This window comes from Stegodyphus dumicola, chromosome 5 (genome assembly GCF_044657685.1).
Source record: "Stegodyphus dumicola isolate Sdum_Otavi_A_Nest chromosome 5, ASM4465768v1".
NCBI classification, from domain to species: Eukaryota; Metazoa; Arthropoda; class Arachnida; order Araneae; family Eresidae; genus Stegodyphus; species Stegodyphus dumicola.
The window spans coordinates 29,489,014-29,507,164 of NC_140772.1; the positions used below are offsets into that span (position 1 = coordinate 29,489,014).

General features: G+C 36.7%; 2 protein-coding genes across 3 annotated transcripts in view; one reads left to right on the top strand and one right to left on the bottom strand.

Annotated features, from left to right (window-relative positions):
* haf (leucine-rich repeat and fibronectin type-III domain-containing protein hattifattener) overlaps positions 1-2,860 on the top strand; it is a 97,456-nt gene extending 94,596 nt beyond the window's left edge. The window contains exon 9 of the mRNA XM_035364512.2: positions 1,851-2,860. Coding sequence (XP_035220403.1) covers positions 1,851-2,111 — 261 coding nt within the window. The 3' untranslated portion in view covers positions 2,112-2,860. The remainder of the gene's footprint in view (positions 1-1,850) is intronic.
* The window catches only part of Rab3GAP1 (RAB3 GTPase activating protein subunit 1), a 391,448-nt gene that overhangs the window by 303,469 nt on the left and 69,828 nt on the right, over positions 1-18,151 (bottom strand). The gene's annotated exons all lie outside the window — the stretch shown is intronic.

Here is an 18,151-nt window from a genome sequence, read left to right on the forward strand (position 1 = left end):
TTTATTGTGTTAACAATAAATCCGAATTTTTCCACCAGACTTACTGGTCCCGTAAGAACTAAAAGTTTTCGAGAACGCAGTCTAAAATCTGTGTTATCTTTCAACATATTTCGTGATGGAGTTGAGAGCCAATGCAGGGTTCTGCTATGCCTGTCTTGCGTTAAAAGTTCTGCGGACCCTATTAGACTAAAAGCGTTATTGCTTTAGTCTGAAGCAATAACAAGTCTTAAAAAGATTAAAATAACATATTTAGTGAACTCTTAAAATGAATAGAAAGTACAGTCAAAAGTCGTTAATCCGGACTCGTCGGGACTTCGGCGATTCCGGATTATCGATTTTTCCGGATTATAGATCATCAGTTTAAATCTGGTAAGATGGCATGCAGAAATTACAAAATTAAAAATATGAAACCGTAATTTATGAAATAAAGAACAATTATGATCTAAAGGGTATCAAAATTTACAAAAAGAAAAAGCTTAATATTTATTTGTTTACTTTATTAAACATTTCCTTCAATGTAAGTTGCTTCGTTTCATGTGATAATACTTTCTCTTTAATTCTATTAAACATACATAATTTCTTGTTTAGTTACAAAGTTCCGCTGTTCAAGTCCTATAATTGCTGTGTTGAGAATACCGATTAATTTGTCAATCGAAATGTTTTCGTTTTCAATAACCTCTGGGTCACTTTCTTCACTATCGGAAGCGAATTATAATGACAAGGAACTTGATTTAAATCATATCAAAGATAGAATGAAATACTACACTTAGTATGGAATTATAAACCAAATAAAATAAAAACATCTGCCCTGAAGATAAGGATAGTGCTGACAGATCAACTTCCAATCCGCCGCGTGAAATTGATAAACAGATTTCGGATCTCAAAACATACTTTCGCTTTGTAGATACAAATTACATATTAGTAAATATATATCGGAAATTCTATTTGACATAATCTTTCTAATCTATCATAATCTAATAATGACGTTTCTGCCCCTCCCCCTCTGCCGCAGAGCAGCGTGAAATTGATAAACAGATTTCGGATTTCAAAACACACTTTCGCTTTGTAGTAAATATATATCGGAAATTCTATTTGACATAATCGAAAGTTCAAGCTTACTTTTATAAAACTGCTCTAACAGTCTGCAAAAAATAATAAGCCGGATCCAATTCGAAGATTAAGGAACAACGCAATCGGCAACATTATAACTCCGTTACAATTTAAACGCGCATGCGCACAAACATATTCGCAGCCGTAAGGGTCTTACGCGCTCTCGTAAACGCCTGTGCGCATGCGTGAACGCGACGCATGCGCAGAAAATTTGTAGCTTTGAGGTCCGGATTATAGATCATTCCGGATTATGGGTGTCCGAATTAACGACTTTTGACTGTACTACTTTTTTGCGACAGACGAGCCTCCGCTACTTGCGGGCAATTAAATTAACAGAAAATAAAGTTTAATTTAAATGTATATGACGTAGTCTGATATAACACATAATAGACTACTTAAGCTGGCTCAAGATAAATACTGGCGGATATTTAAATGGTAGCTAGAAAGATGTTAAAGCCGAAACAAACTTTGGCAGAGCTAGCGATAGTAAGTGACAACAGGGCAACCTGCCAGAAGCGCTAACCCTAAAATATCCAAACCCTCAGCTTTAATGCGTATACAACTAATTTGCATGCTGGTGAAGACTACGGAAAGAAGTTAAAGTAAAGGTTCGCTTCATAATAACTAGCTAATTAACATAAAATACTACCATGATATAAATGTATCATCACAAATTTCTTGTAACGATGTTTCGAATAACTGTAAAAATGACTAATAAGTACAATTTTTCTTCTACACAGATCTCACAAAACAATCTGGACATTCAAAGATCCAAATCCTTGACAAGACCCCATGGCTACCAACCTTACAGCGGTGGCCATACAAAGAGAAAGAAGCACAGACAAAACGGCCGTTTGGCATCTGCTAGTTCTTCAACGGAATGCGAATCAGACTGGAATAGTAGATCTATATGGAAAGACAACGATGTAGACATTTACATCAGCCAAAACCATATGGTGCCAGGCAGCCGCAAGTACAGGAAGGATTACAGCATAAGATGAACAACATAAGCCAATCTTCCCACCAACAAACTCCGCGCATTAAAAAAAAAAGTTTGTGAAAACTTTACTATAAGTTCGTCTAGGAGAATACAATAAGTGATAACAGCTATGCTGGTTCGTAGACCAAAATACAAGAACGATCTTAAAATGAAGGCTATAATTTCAGTAACTAAGAATATTACAGATGGTAAAAACTAACAAAATTATACTTATCATATGCGTGCAGATATACTACACATTAAAAAAAAAAAAAAAAAAAAAAAAAAAAAAAAAAAAAAAAAAAGACTTTTGAAGGATCCGATAGTGGTCTTCATTGGACAATGATCGATTTCAGAAATTTGTGCAAACAGCATGACGGAAAAAGTGTGTTTTATAGACCTATTGTAAATATGATTTTGAGAAGCATCGAAATGTACAACGAAATACACATGGATTGTATAAACATTGAATATAACTGCATGTGATTTCCTCAAAGCAAGTTTTTCTTCTACAAAAGTCTTTTCAAATGTTTTATAACGATATACTTTAAAAGCAAAATAAATTATATTTGTCGTCCGTGATCATATTTGTTACTACAATAATGAAGAAATTAATTATCTTGAAAACATTCAGTATACTTAAGGATGACTAATGCACGTGAATATGATTTTACTTAAATGTAGATATCATGCATCTTCGATTCATCTGTAAGGCTTTTGTGAAACTTTTACTACGAAAGCCTACAATTAAATTTCTCCGTAAAAATTCAATTTGTGATTGATTATTGCTTCTATATATACACACCCCTCTCTCCACAAAAGTTTTCCCCATTCTTTATTTTCGCAATCGCTGGTCGCAGACATATACTTCTAAAAATATTTTAAATAATGCAAATATTCATTCTAATTTAAAAACTCAATTTTGTAAAAATTACGCAACCTAACTTTTCATACGTTCCCCCATCTCTAAATTTACAGAAAGGAAAATGTTATACTCATTATAAAACTTAAAATATAAAAAGTGTGACTTTCGTATAGCAAAAATTGAGTAAGTTAATTTAAGTTACTCAATTTAGCTATTTTTAAGGATTTTACAGCGCCAGAAAATCGTATTTATCAACCTCCTTGAAGGGTTAGTTAAAAAATAAATTAGTAAATCGAGGGTGTTTTTATTTTCATTTAAGGCCATTAACTATTTCTTCGTGTTTTACCAACGTGTAACACATACACAAACACGCAATGAAGGAGCAGAAAAAGAAAAAAAAAAAAAAAAAAAAAAAAAAAAAATACAGATTACCCTCTTCTGAATAGACACTTGTGGAATATTCTAGAGCTTTACCCGTTCTGAGAATGGCAAGTTTTTATGATTTATGTAATTTTTAATACGGTTTAATAGACGGCTTTCGTGAGAGGAAATAGCATTTCGGAGATAGAAGCGAAGTTTAGTTTTTCGCTTATGACCATTTCAAAAAGGCAGCTTACATGAATTCCAGCAAAACTTTGAACTGAATGACTATAGTATGGCTGTAAAAGGGCTCTAAATGAACATGGCCAGCATTAACTGGAAAGAATTATTCAATACAATGGTACTGGCCAATAGAAACTATCAACGTGAGAATTGTGAACTGTTTTATCATGTGGGCTTCAGGAGCTGAAAACTAACCAGAGTATCCCTGAAAAAAGCACGGCACAGAAATTATGCAACTGGCCTTGGCTCGGCAATTTGACCATCAGACATTTGATGATAAGAAGTGTGATATAACGACTGGCATTCTCGACTGTTTCTGGTAGATAGGAGGATCAATGCGGATGAAGAAAATTTCATGAATGTAGGATGAATTCTTCAACAAGAAAGCATGATGTTCATTCCCAATAGAACACTCCCATATAAGCTTGCACTTGACGTAATTCTACGCCTCCACGAAGTGCTCTTAAATTTTAATTTGGAGTACCAGTATTACGCTTACATACTGTAAGGGTTTCAATACCAGTAGATTTTAGAAGTTATCGATACATACATTTATGATCATTCGATACTAAAATCCAAAATATCCCCAAAAATATTTAAATTTTGAGCATTTACCACGGAACGACAGTAAATGTCAGAATCTATCAAATAGTTATGATAAAATTATTAATAGTTCTGATAAAATAGTAAAATATCAAATAGTTCTGATAATAATTTTATCGACATAAATTACGGTCATAAAAATTTAATTCATCAATGTTACAAAAATAGCTGCAATAAACTGATTTTTTTTAATGTAAAATTTATATCACTGAATCTTTGCATTATTTACGACAGTATTACATTTTTATTAATTATCCGAAAAAGTTTGTCCTTTCTTAAATATCTATTTCTTTGTTGAAGCTCATGAAAGCACTTAACACACAACATCAAACTTCCTAAGAAACCGAAATCAAACCAGATGATTGCAAGAGAAACATAAAATACAATACGCAAAGAACTTATCTATGAGACCAGAATGACAGTGAGACAGAAAAGCTTTTAGCAATCCACATGCTTGATAATTATCAACATTCATTGGTATAAAAATCCAAAGTTTTAATATTTCAGTCTAATTTTGGACTTTTACCACTTGATACTGGGAAATGTTAGACTAACTATTAAATTTTATGATTTATATGTCTTTGAAAACTTTCGCTATCTAATAATAATAATAATAATACACTATATAGCCAAATATACCAGATACCCAGAGGTACGGACTCGGAGAGTCCTGAGATATATATTAATATGATATCGGTCCCATTTTTGCAATGACATCGTGACAGCCTGCACACGTCTGGAGAGAATTGCCACCAGCTTTTAATAGGTTGGCCATAGGTATTGACTTAAAAGTGTCCATCACATATGAGCTTGAAGTGAGAGCTGGCAGTTAGGATGATCGATTTGGCTGGCTGCATAATCTGCGTTCTAATTAGTCTTAAAGACATTCTGTGGGATTTAGAGGGCTCTGAGAAAACCAGTCGAGTTTTTGAACACCTATTTCATCAAACCATAACTGCGCAAGTCTCGAAGTGTGAATGGGGCAGTTATCGTGCTGGAAGAGAAACGGGCTTTCCACGAAATATTGCCATAGAGTTGGGAGAGCAGCATCGTCCACGATGCCCACATACTATATCTCAGAGTTCATGTTTCCAGCTACAGGGACCTAGGCCAAACCATGAAAGATACCCCCACACCATGATGCTGCCACCATCAAACTTTACAGCCGGTACAGATGCACTTACTTAAGAAGTGCTCACCGGGCATCTGCCAAACACAGACGCGTCTATCGGACTGTCAGATTGGATAGCGAGATTCATCACTCTAAAGAACATTTTCCCACATGTCCAATGACGGTGAGCTTTGCACCACTGCAACCGACGTTTCGCATTCTGGGATGTGATGTTCGGCTTGTGAGCGGCTGCGCGACCACAGAATCCCAGGTTTTTTTTAACTCTCGACGAACACTCCTGCGGCTAGTACTAACGCCTGATGAACTTTGAAACTCCTGAGTGATTTCAACCAACGAGGACTTTCGATGTTGTTAACATAACACAATAATATGGCAATATAATTTCGTGTCAACATCCTTTTGATTGAGATACGGAGATAAAAAGAGATCTGGACAAAAAAGGTGAAAATCGAAAATAATAGTATCTCCGGTGCTAAAAATAAAACACTAGAAAATTAGAGAATAACAAACCACCGTTTCTTTCTTTTTAAAAATGTTTGCCTCTGACAAATGCAATAAATAATTTGAAACATCCAACAACAAAAACAAATTATCTTCGCTTGAATTCTGATTGCATGTAAGATACAGCCCACCATATCTTACACCATAAGGTTACAGTAGAATACAGAGTGACAAGATAAATCTTTCTCGCCTCCCCCTTCCCTCCAATTTCTCAAGCATCATATGTATTGCCCTAGCGTTAGCAATACTTTTCATACCCTAGCATTAGCAATTCGCTCCTCCAACTGTAAATAATTAATCTCAAATTTATGTGGTTTAAAAAAAAAAAAAAAAAAAAAGGTTTCAGATTTTAAATTACGTCCAAAGAGGTGGGTTTTTTTTATCATAGCATGACCCATTAAATTCTTTTGTTTTCTTCGCTTTTTATTTTTATTTTAATTTTTGTTTTTTAACTTCGTTCACAAAGTTTAAACTCTATAAGCTAATAGGCCCTCCTTAAAAATCTTGTATTTTTTACTAATAGCAAATCGCTATTTATTTTATTTTGTACATTTGCCTAGCCAGGCCATTATGTATAGTTTTTTCTTACACCTTAATGTGTTTTTTCAAGCGGACGCGTCGGGAAATGGAATAGAGAATTGAGACTAAAGTTTTTGACTACGTTTTTTCAGTTAATATTCAAAAAGAGTTTCGTGTACAGTTTCAACTGCCTGTTTTGACGAAACGCGATATGGAATTAGCTGGATTCGAAAATCATTATGTATTTCCCCTGAAGAGTCGATAATGAGATTCGATTTGGGCTAACTTACCGTTTACCGCTTTTTTGTTTTTGTATTTTTCTTTTTTATATCACACTTTTATTCTATCGTTTAAAGTTTGCTTTATCTTGATCAACATGTTACTTGCAATTAGATCTGAATATTATTTGTAAATATTCTAGTAATAATATTGTTTATTTAATGTTTACACTTTTCATTGCACTTTATTTTACTTATGTTAAATTTTTTTTCACCGGAACCACAGTATCAGAAGCACTAAGAATATTCTTTTTACCTTGTTTTCTAATTTTTGCAGCTGAATGCGCAAAAGTTCTTGACCACAAAAATCTTTTTTAATTTGTTCTCCTTTCTTTAATTATATATATATATATATAAAATTTTGTGTGTTACCGTTATTTATTAAATATCATGACTTAAAACATAAAATTCAGTTCTAGAGCAACTTCGCAAAATAATTTTAAAATGAGCATGTCTTTAGAATTTCCGATACACAGTCTCGCGCGCTGGAGATGCACAACGTTACCATCGCTCGCTTTTAAATCGTTGCCCAAACTTTGTTCACCCAAAAGAAATTGATTTGATTTTAGAAGCTGGTTACTTTCTTTTTTCTCCCCTTTTTTTCAACTTCAGGTTTTTTTCTACCTGAAGGTCACAAGTGTTTAGGGGATTTTACTGCATTAAAAAAAATTATTACGAAATAAGTCCCCCAAAATATATAATTTTTATTATTTTATGCCTTTCCTAATTAAATAATTTGTTAAAAAATTCATAAAACACTTTTTTTTTTCTTTTTTCGCACGGAAATCATGGAAAAAAAATATTAATTTAAATTCACTCTGAGAATTTCATACAAATTTATCTTTTCTTTGGTCGAATTCGTAGAGATTCAGTATTTCAGAAGTACCGCTCAATGTAACATAAATGATAATATCCAGGACCAGCGACAGAACACTATAAAAGAAAGATACCTTTCATCCACCTGGAAATGCAGCTTTTCCCGATTAATGGCCCTGGGGAAGTCAATCAACTCCATAACGCGATTCATATGGTCTAGATTCATGAAGCATTCGTTGGTAGCATGGAAGGAAAGACTTACATACCTTATTAATCGGTTGCTCGAAGCTATATACGTATGAAGATAAAACGACTCGTATGAAAAATAAAATGGGGATTTTGACCTTGCAGAATATGGCTGCGACGGAGAAGCTTGAAAATTAAATTACTTCTCGGAACTATACATAAAAAAGCTACACATATATATTTTCTTAGAATTCCTTTAACAGTAATTCGCCAGATCAAAGAACAACCCCAAAATACGTCTGTTAAAAAGAGAAAAGAAGAAAAAAAAAAAAAAAAAAAAAAAAAAAAAAAAAAAAAAGATCATTATGCCCAATTAAAGTCTAAGAAATAATTTTCCAAGTGTGTTTCTTAGTATTTAGTTTCCAAATGTGCTCTTAGTGTTCAAAATTACGAGAATTTTCATAATTTGGCAATTTTCTCGAAAAGTACTGAAAGAAAGAAAAAATTCATCTTTAAAAAGAATAAATGCAGATGTTTTGTGTCCATTACAATAGTGTACACGAAACAGGGTTGCCACTCAAACAGGAGAATGAAATTCCCTGACTTTTCCAGGTTTTCCAGGTGTGTTTCAAGAAAATTCCAGTCTATCTGCGTAATGTACATTGGCTGTGCTAAGAGGTAAATTAGTTATGGTATTACTTGTATTGTGTAGCAAATTCACTTAATTATTCAATAAATCCCAGAGGACATTTATTCTTAATTATTCTTGATATACTTTGTTTGATAATTTTGTTTAGTTTTCCACTTAAGAAACTTAATAAAATTTAAGATATATATATTGGATAACAAATGTATGTTTTATTTAATTATTACTCATGATCATCACCAGTTCAACACGAGGCTAATCCGGTCCATAAATCACAACGCAATGCTAAATAGTTAGGTTAGATTTTAGCTAAATTTAATTTGCGTGAGGTATGTTCTTAAAACCTTAACACTTGAAAACACAAATATAATTATAATAGTTGTTGTTTCCTCCACTAAAGACTGAGATTAGAATCTTCCCAATCTGGAATAAAATAAGGCTTTTTTTGCAGACATTCTGCAGCTAAACGAAAGAAAGAAATCAATTTTAATAAATTGAGGTATTTTATATTTATTTTGCAGCATACATAAGGAAAAAATATGTGCATTAAATTTCGTGATGGTATGTCATCATACTGCTATAATTAATTTCAGGTTTATGCCAGAGAAAATTTCCTGAAATTTGGAAATATTATTTACTAATAATAAATAAATTTAGAGGGAAGAAGCAACATTAAATTATATGAATTTTAATTATATAAATTTTTAAGTAATTATTTTTATGTATATGAATAACATAAAAATAATTACTTAAAAATTGAATTAGAATAATCATCTATATTTTAGCGAATATAGTTATATTACATGGCTAGCCTAGATGACTGATTACTATTTTTTTATTTTACTGCAAAATGGCAAGGTATTTATTAAAAAGAAAAAAAAAGGGATTTAAAAAGATTTTGCGGTAAAATTCTAGTATACGGTAAGCCTTTGGCACGAATTTGAAAATTGTCGCCAAGACCAAAATGAACCGTTTACTGCGCATCAAGATGTCGCCAAATCCCATTATTATTCTAACCAAAGAACGTCTATGTAAAGAAGAAAAGGTTCCATACAAGTAAAATGCTATTACGCCGCTAGAATGCGGAGGGAAAATTTCCCAAGGGATTTGGCGACGGAACCTGGCGGTCAGAATTTCCCTCTCCGCGATGTGTACAGGAAATTGAGAAACACGTGTTAAGAAGAAACGCTCTTTGACAAAAAGAAAACTACGAAAATCCGTTTTTAAATTATTGCGAAAAATCCAAGAAGAAACGTTTTATCAAAGGACGTTTCTTCTTGGATTTTTCGCAATAATTTTAAAAACGGATTTTCGTAGTTTTTTTTTTTTTTTTTTCTCTGAAAATAACTAATCCATGAATTAATTTACTTGCGCAAAAAAATATTTTCTTTTCCTTTAGAGTTTAACCACTTGCGCTAAGACTAAACTTCACGGTTGCGGTGCCGTGCGATACAATATAACAAGCGGTAAAGTGTCTCATTTACGCCGCTCCGCATCTGCGAGTGCAATCCAGAGCTGTAACTCGAGAAATAAACAATCTCGTTGTTAGGCGACGTGTGCACCACGTTATTTTCATTTTTGCGATAAATGCTTATCGACGTGGTGTTCACGTCGCTCGCGGTTTGAGACAAAAGCATCTTGACGTGCGTGGCACGTCTTTTTAGCGCAAGTGGTTAAAGAAATACGATATTCATTTTATGAACTCTTGATAACGTGACCTTCGAACTTCGACACCGGTTTCGAGCTTTGGTAACAGATATATCAGACATGCACAGCTGTTTCCCTCTACGATGGAACGGAGCCACAGCCACGTCTGTTGCAGAGAGGTTTTCCTTGTTTACAATACATATTCTTTGATTCTAACCTCCATAGTACCGTATACTAGGATTAAACCCATTTTGTTTTATACGAGAACAGGTACTTTCTTTAGTGCACATGCGATTCTCGAGAATACTGGAAACCAAAAGTTGCGAAAATGTTGCTTTGCCTTTCTAAAAAACAATCAAATTGGAGCTGCGAAAATTGGCTCTATGCCAGCTACCCGAATGACACTCACGTGATACATATTTCGCCAAAAAAGTTACCTCTTCCGACGTCGGCGCAAAAATCGCTTTTTTTGGCGGGATCGTTGTATGAACTTCCCTGACTTTTCCAGATTTTGACAAAAATACTTAAATTACCTGACTTTTCCCTGAATATTTTGGTCAATTTTCGAATTCCCTGACTTTTCCCGGTTCTCCCGGTTTTCCAGGTAGCGTGGCAACCCTGACGAAAATGTAGGCGAAGTGTTAAGGAAAGAGTCGTTAAGAATGCAAATGGCATTTTTTGCGCTTCGTTTGCTCGCAATCCCCGACGACTTTTCCTGGTTTCTCCCTCAAACAATTTAAGGAAGAAACCACTGGCGTTTGATAGAATGAGGTGGAAAATCGTCGAAAGGCTGGAAGCAGGACCAGAAAAATGTTAAAACCTTTAATATAACGCTCAGTGTCATGTGCAAAGAAAAACAGTTTAAAGATATTGGATCCGCAGAGAGAAAATCTGGTCAAAGTCATCCAAAAGCCGCGACGTCAAATGAAAATCGATATTTGACTTTTTCTACGAGGTGTAGGAGGAGTGCACCAGCTTTTCAACTTTACCCATAAGGTTACAGACACCCCGGTTTCAAGAGTTAATGCTTCCACAAGACTACGTGAGAGAAGTCTTCTTGCAAAAAGACGCACCGTTTGCATACAGCTCACTTCACTTTTCAAAGGATTACAGCCATCGATTCTTCGGTGGTTGGTTCAGGCTCGGCAGGGGCCATATGGTACTCTCTTGTCTGCCTTATGCCTGTGAGGATGTTACATGGTTGATGTCGAAAGCTGTCCGAGACGGGATGAGCTCCCCTTGGCCGGTGTGGAAGGACGGCGATGTCAACCTTGTGACTATACTTGTGAAATTTATTAACTGTGAGGGTGAGTGTGACCCCACTCACAGTAAACCTTGTGGAATTAAACGCTTGGTGTTTCAGTAACCGGCCCTGTGGATCGATTCGTTCCGTCGCCCGTCGGACTCCACCAACTGCATTCGGATTTAATCCCTCTGCATCAAGCATGGAGGTAGGAAAGGGTTCCTACTACCTCCATGGTTACTTCCTACCTCCATGACATCAACCGAGGGCGACGGCGTCCCCTTGCGTAGCCTCTAGTAATTTAGTTCTGCAAACTTTGAATGGGAGAGCAAGTGTCTTTCAGGGCGAAGGCTCCTTCAATGGTGAAACGTTGTAGCGTTGCGCGCCTCCAACTTGCACGCAACCAAGAGGTGACTGTGAAAACTGGATAAAAGACAGAGTCTTGTTAAGGGTTTAAGTCCCTTTTTATTCAACGTAATAAATTACAAGCGCGTGCTCTTGACGCTCACAAACTGCGCCAACTCGGCGGTCAAATAAAAATAATAACCTGAAAAGAAACTAAAGACAAGACTCTAACTACGAGGTTCTCTAAAAGTAACTAACCTCACCGAGTTTTACAATACCGCTGCTAATTCAGCACACTTGAAGATTCCATTGAACGATTAACAATACTTCCAGGCAAGCACACAGGCCGAAACGCGGGGTTCTTCAATTTCTGGCCAACTACCTCCGCGCTCGTGAAGTAAGAACAGCACAAATCGAACTCGTTTCCTTTCTATTTAACTCAGAATACTTCCGCTGATAATTTGAATCTTTGCGCGTTCTACTAAAATTTACATACTCTGGCATTGGCAGTTCCAGGGGAAAGTAAGGCTTAACAGGAAAGGTAGTTTAAACTTAAAATAAATGTTAGTTAAAATAAATATAAACCCTACAACGTCCTTACTTCGCTTTCGAAATCATCCAATACAAAGCTCATAAAGCATATGTTCTCTAATCGGCAGAACTTAAACTATCACCGGTAGACCTATCCTATCACCTCACCACTTAAACAAAAAGAATCTTATACATACAAATACGATACGCAGTATCAGCTCGGGCTGCTACTGCTAGATCGCCTCGAAAATTATTACAACGTTTTCAAGATAAATAATCTAAAATGCATCTTAGTTTGTGAAAAACATGGTCACATTCAAATCTGGAAATAAAGCCACCTGACGTGAAAATTCTCACAATTGTTCATAAATTTTATAAGAAAAAAATTGGAGACTGATTTTCTTATGCTGTGGCTACACTTTTATGCTCCAATAAACGGCCTCGCACTATTCATCAAAACCCTCCTAGGTGTTAGTCATATGCAAATTTTGTAAATATTTAGTATTTAATCAAGTACCGTACAGTTCAAGGTGTTGGTGTTGGTGTATTTAATTATGGCAAAGCACACTAGGGCTATCTGCCTAAGGGGGAGGGATGCCTTCGTGGAGGACTTTCTAAGGGAAACTGGCTCGTATACACGTTACACATGGGGAAAACCACGAAAACACCCATGCAGCCAGCCCGTTCGCGGGATTCGAACCTCGGACCGAATTACCAGTGTTCAGCGACTTTACCGCTCGGCCGCTGGTGGGCCATCCGTACAGTTCAAGATGCAAGAGAAACACGCAAACGTGGAAAATAAAACAGGCAAATCGACAACCTTGTATTCGGCGTAGAATTTATAAACTATTATACAGATAAAAACTATATAACTATCTGTTTTTATCCTAAATAAATATACTAAATAGTAAATATCTGTATAACTATCTCTTTTTAGCAGCAAATAAATTTGACAATGTTACAAACTATTGAATACTTGCTTTGCTATATCCATAATAATTAAAATACGCAGTTAGCCTTCAGAAGCCTCCCTTCCTTGTCGAAATACAATCCGCTCAGGAACAGAAATATTTGCATGTCAACTTATCCGGTGAAGAAATCTTAAATGGATTAGAAGGCAAAATAAAAGTGCAATTTTACCTGAGATAATGATTTACCTGAGATTACTTTCAAAATATTTACCTTCCTTTCATGCTTGATATCATATGTTTTTTGCTATATTATTTCAATGAAATTACGTGAAATGTTAATTTATTAATAAACATTGTTACGAATTTTGTGTAATGTAACATGAATGGCTTTAAGAAAGCGAAGCTTTAACGGGAGAATATTATTATAAGAACAAATCTACTTAACATTGACGTAAATGGCTATCTCCTTAAATTGGCGAGGAATCACCAAACTTGGCGACATTTTGGTCCGGTCCTTGTAATTGGTGCTGTTATTGAATAATTGCAATTTATCACTATAATTATCCGACCCTTATATGTAACTTTAACCGTATATGCCTTCCAATAATTTCGAAAAATGGAAGGTACTAGAGATTTCTCGGCGGTTGGGGTAAAACTATGTAAGACCAGAGACAGAATTAGTTCTCAGTTTGCTTCAGTTCAGAGCTGACTTCGGAGTACAAGCGGATCTCCGTGCGAACTTTGCTCTTTAAATGCGCTTTGTGTTGCATTGTTTAAAGTTCTTAGCAGTCTGAAGGGGTAACTACTAACTGTACTTTGCTTTACCGAAAAGTTTTACAAGTATTTCCGTGGAAATTTCCAGAACTGCAAAGTGTTCCTTTTGGAAAAAAAATTTAATCCATAACAATTTTTTTTGGTGTGTGTGTGTATGTGTGCGTGTGTGTGTGTGTGTGTATGTGCGTGCGTGTGTGTGTGTGTGTGTGTGTTAGAAGTGGGATTGAATACCAAGCAATGAAGGAGCAAATAAGACATCTGGTGAGAAAGCTTGCTGCATTCCAAGAAAAGACTAAAGGGCCGTCAATTCTCCGCTAAAGAAGAGATGAAAGCAGTTCAAAAAGAGATGGCAGCGGCTAAGAAGAAATGAAGGTAGTTCAAGGAGAGATAAAAGGGGCCGTGTCAGTTCAAGATACGATTCAAGCAGTTCAAGAGGAAATGAAAAGAGAAATCACTGCAATAGAAAAAAAATCGAGGCTATGGAAGGCAGAATAGACATCGTTCAGAATAAAGTTGGGAAAACTGAGGAAGGAGTTCTTGCTGGCGAACAACAATTTGAAAGAAGGTTTTCTGCTGTCGAAAAATAAATCCGAGAAATTCTGAAATGGAAAAAAAAATGAGGAAAAGGCTTCTGCTTTCGAACTACAAATCGATGAAAGAGTTTCTGCTGCTGTCACCAAGGAAGTTGACAGCTCAAAGAAATACATAGTGACAGGTGGACGCAATTCTGACGCTTTTAATTTCGCGCCTATGTCTTCCCAACCCTTCTAAAGCTTATGTCGCTTATGATGGAAAGACCTCATGGCAAGTCCACAACACTCAGTTCTCTATAGTGACAAACGCAAATGGATGAGATTCTGAAACTAAGGACCGCAATCTCACTGCTTCTCTCAAAGCAGATGCAGCGGATATCCTTCGAATTCTGTCCCATAAACAGAGCCTAGACTTCGACACTTTTTCCGGCGCGTAGTAGCTCCGGTTTATTAAGAAGTATTTCAAGGACTCTAGCAGGCTTCAACCGAAATCCTGCCAACAGAAGCCCACAGAAACACTCCAGGAACTCGCTACGGATGTTGAAATGCACTCTCACCTCACTTTTTCGGGCTTCCCAACGGAAAAAAGGGAAATCCTGTCCCTGCAGTTCTTCGTCGATGCATGCGAGATCCTGAGGTACAGAAAGCACTGCAAATGGATAATGTCAAGGATCTAAACAGCGCCCCCTTTAGCATACGCCATGTAATTCGAGGCAGCCGAGCGAGCAACATATAACGACCGACACCCAATCAGAGCTACTCATGTGCAGGAGCCAATACATCCACTGACTTCTGGTCTAGTGGATTTAACTTGGGAAATCAATGCCTTGAAATGGAATAAAAGTGGTAACAAACCAATTCTAAAGTGCTAGAATTGTGGCGGTGAAGGCTATCTATGAAAAAAGTGCTCAATACCCTCCAAGGTATGGAAGCTAAGATCGTTTCCTAGCAACGAGGCAAGAAACAACTTAGTGGCTATCTCGCAGGCGGAGGTTGTCAGATATTGAGAAGCCTCATTTTAAAGCACTTCAGATTTCTGAAATGAGTAGTGTCGCTAACAGACTTTTCATCATGGGACATATAAAGGGAGTCAGTCCCTTGCAGTATTAGCATCGATATAGGAGCCAATGTTACCATCATCCGAAAATATTTGACTCAACGACTGAAAGGTAAACTCATCTGGACACCACCCTGCGTTACCTTCCAGAGTGTCCGATGATAAAATCAACATCGTTGAAAAGATAAACGTTGACATCAAGTTTGGAAGGGTCGCCTACTATTTCACGGCATGTATGGCAGATATTACCAAGCCTTGCATAGTCGGGTTAGACTTTCTAAGGAAATATAAATTTCCCTTGGACCTTTAAAAAATAACGAACTGCATTCTGCCTCTCAGGACATAACCCTGTTCGGAATTAAAAGATGAAGGAGCTAAATCCGTTCATCGAATCATAGCTCAAGATGTTATCACAGTAACAGGAATAAGAGAATTTTTACAACCTGCATCCATAGCTTAAAATAGAAATTTCCAGTATGGCATAATGGAATACCCTAAGAACTGTAACAGCTCGAAAAGAGTAATAACCTCGGCGCTCATCGATCTATCGAGAAACATCAACCCGGTGAGAGTTGTCAACGTAAACGATAAGGCTGAAGTCATTAGAAAAGGTGAATTGCTTACAGCACGTACTCCAGTGAGTTGCGTTAAACGAACGAGTAGTCCGCCGATCTTCGTGTCTTCGGAGAGCCTAATATAGGAGTTATTGAAGAATGCACAATTAAGCGATGAAATGGGGAGTGCTGCAAAATATATCATTTAACAATTTCATGACATTTTCTCCCGCTCATATACTGACGTAGGTCGAACAAGTTTGGCAAATAGCACAGAATTGATACAAGGGATCATACGCCAATCAAGAAACATTCAAGACGTCTACTGATTACTAAACAGGAAGAGATAAGAAAACTTCTAAAGGACATGCAAGAAAGCGAAATTATCAAGCCTTCAGCAAGGGGTGGGCCTCTCATATCGTCCTGGCTTGACGAGATTTTGCATTGACTATAGCTGGTTGAACGATGTTACGAAGAAAGCAGCTGCCCACTTTCTAGAATTGGCGATATTCTGGACATTCTTTCGACACTTGAATTTAAAGAGCAGATATTGGTAAATAGAGACACACCCTGATGACCGAGAAAAAACGGCATTTACTACCGAACAAGGAACAAGACACGGAAGTTCAAGCTGATGACGTCTGGATTATGTAACGAGCCAGCAAAATTTGAACTACTCACAGAGACCGCGTTGCGAGGTCTCAAATACCTGAATCACATTATCATCGTCAAGAAAATATTTGAACAGCATTTAGAAAATATTACGACGATGCTTCAGATATTGAAGGAAGCCAATCTAAAGTTAAGTCCTGTCAAATGTAAATTGTTCAGACAGGAAGTGGTTTACCTCCGACATGTCATCTCTGCCGAAGGTGCGTGTACGTATCCAGAAAAAGTGCCCGCAATTACAGAAAAGAGACTTCCCGAAAATGTCCATGAGCTGAGAATTTCCTGGGGCTTTGCACCTACTATAGAGGATTGTGTGAACGACTTTTCTTCTATCGCAAGTCCCTGCACAAACTGACAGACAGCAAGCAAAAGTTCTTGTAAACAAAAGAATGTCAGGATGCATTTAACAAATTGAAAGAAGCTTTAACATCTGCTACCATCCTAAAGTCTCCTCAGCTCGAGAAAGCATTTATTCTTACACGGATGCGAGAAATAAGTATCGGTGCTGATTTGTCCCAAGAAATAAACGGTTAAGAACGTATCGTAAGATACCGGAGCAAGAGTCTATCTAAACCGGAGATAAATTATTGCGTAATCAATTCCTGCTCGGCAGAGATCATGCATGGTTGACTTTGCTCTTAAATTTCAAGAATCACGAAGGCCAAATAGCTAGATGGTTACAGAAACTCTGGAATAAGAAATCTCCATACGTCATCGGAAAGGATCATCACACAGAAAAGCCGATGCTAGAGTCTTTTAAACAGCGAGGGAGACCCTGCCCAAAAAGCTGCCGATATAATTATAGGGTCGAAGGGAAATACGACTTGGTTAATCCGGTCGCCCGTTAAGTTACAACTTCCAACATCGGCTGATCGAGAACCACTGATTGACGAAGAGTTCAAAAAGACTAGCTGGAAGACGGTAACATTAAACCCATTAATGTCTTAATTGAGTGTTCAAATAGGAAACTTAACTGGCATGACATTTCGACCTGTAGTCCTACAACAAAACAATATTGGGTTCTCTGGGACTCACTTCACGTTCGAAATGTTGTCTTGTTTAATTCTGGAGCTGTAGCGTGAAAGCGAAAGCAAACATTTGGTACTTGTCTCCTACTGTGACCTTTGCGCAAAAAAAACGGCACTGGTGCAATTCGGGCTTACGAAAAAGCGACTTCACAGTTAGGCAAGGGCGTAGCTAGAGGGGGGCAAGGGGGACATCTGTCCCCGGGCGCAGCATCCAATGGGCGCCAAATTGATATTACGAAATTTTAGAATTAAATGTTTTCCATCCTTGGCAAACAGTACGGGCACGAAATCTTCAGTTGTCCCTGGGCGCTGAAAACTCTAGCTATGACTCTGCAGTTAGGAAAATAGCACCCTTATTTTTAAGTAGATTTTTCAATGCTATGGATGGTAAAATTTTCCAGTTAATTCAATTTGTGAAGAAATGATAATAAATGAAATGTTTCCAGCCGAAGTTTTTCATTACGATGACAATACCCGAATCAACTAGCGGACGGCGAAACGTAAAGTATAGTTGTAAACCCAGAAAATATCGCAACCGTTTGTGACAAAGTAATTTTTGGGGATGAAAAGATTTCGAATGACAGTTTAGTGAGAATTTTCGACACCGCGATTACAGAACCT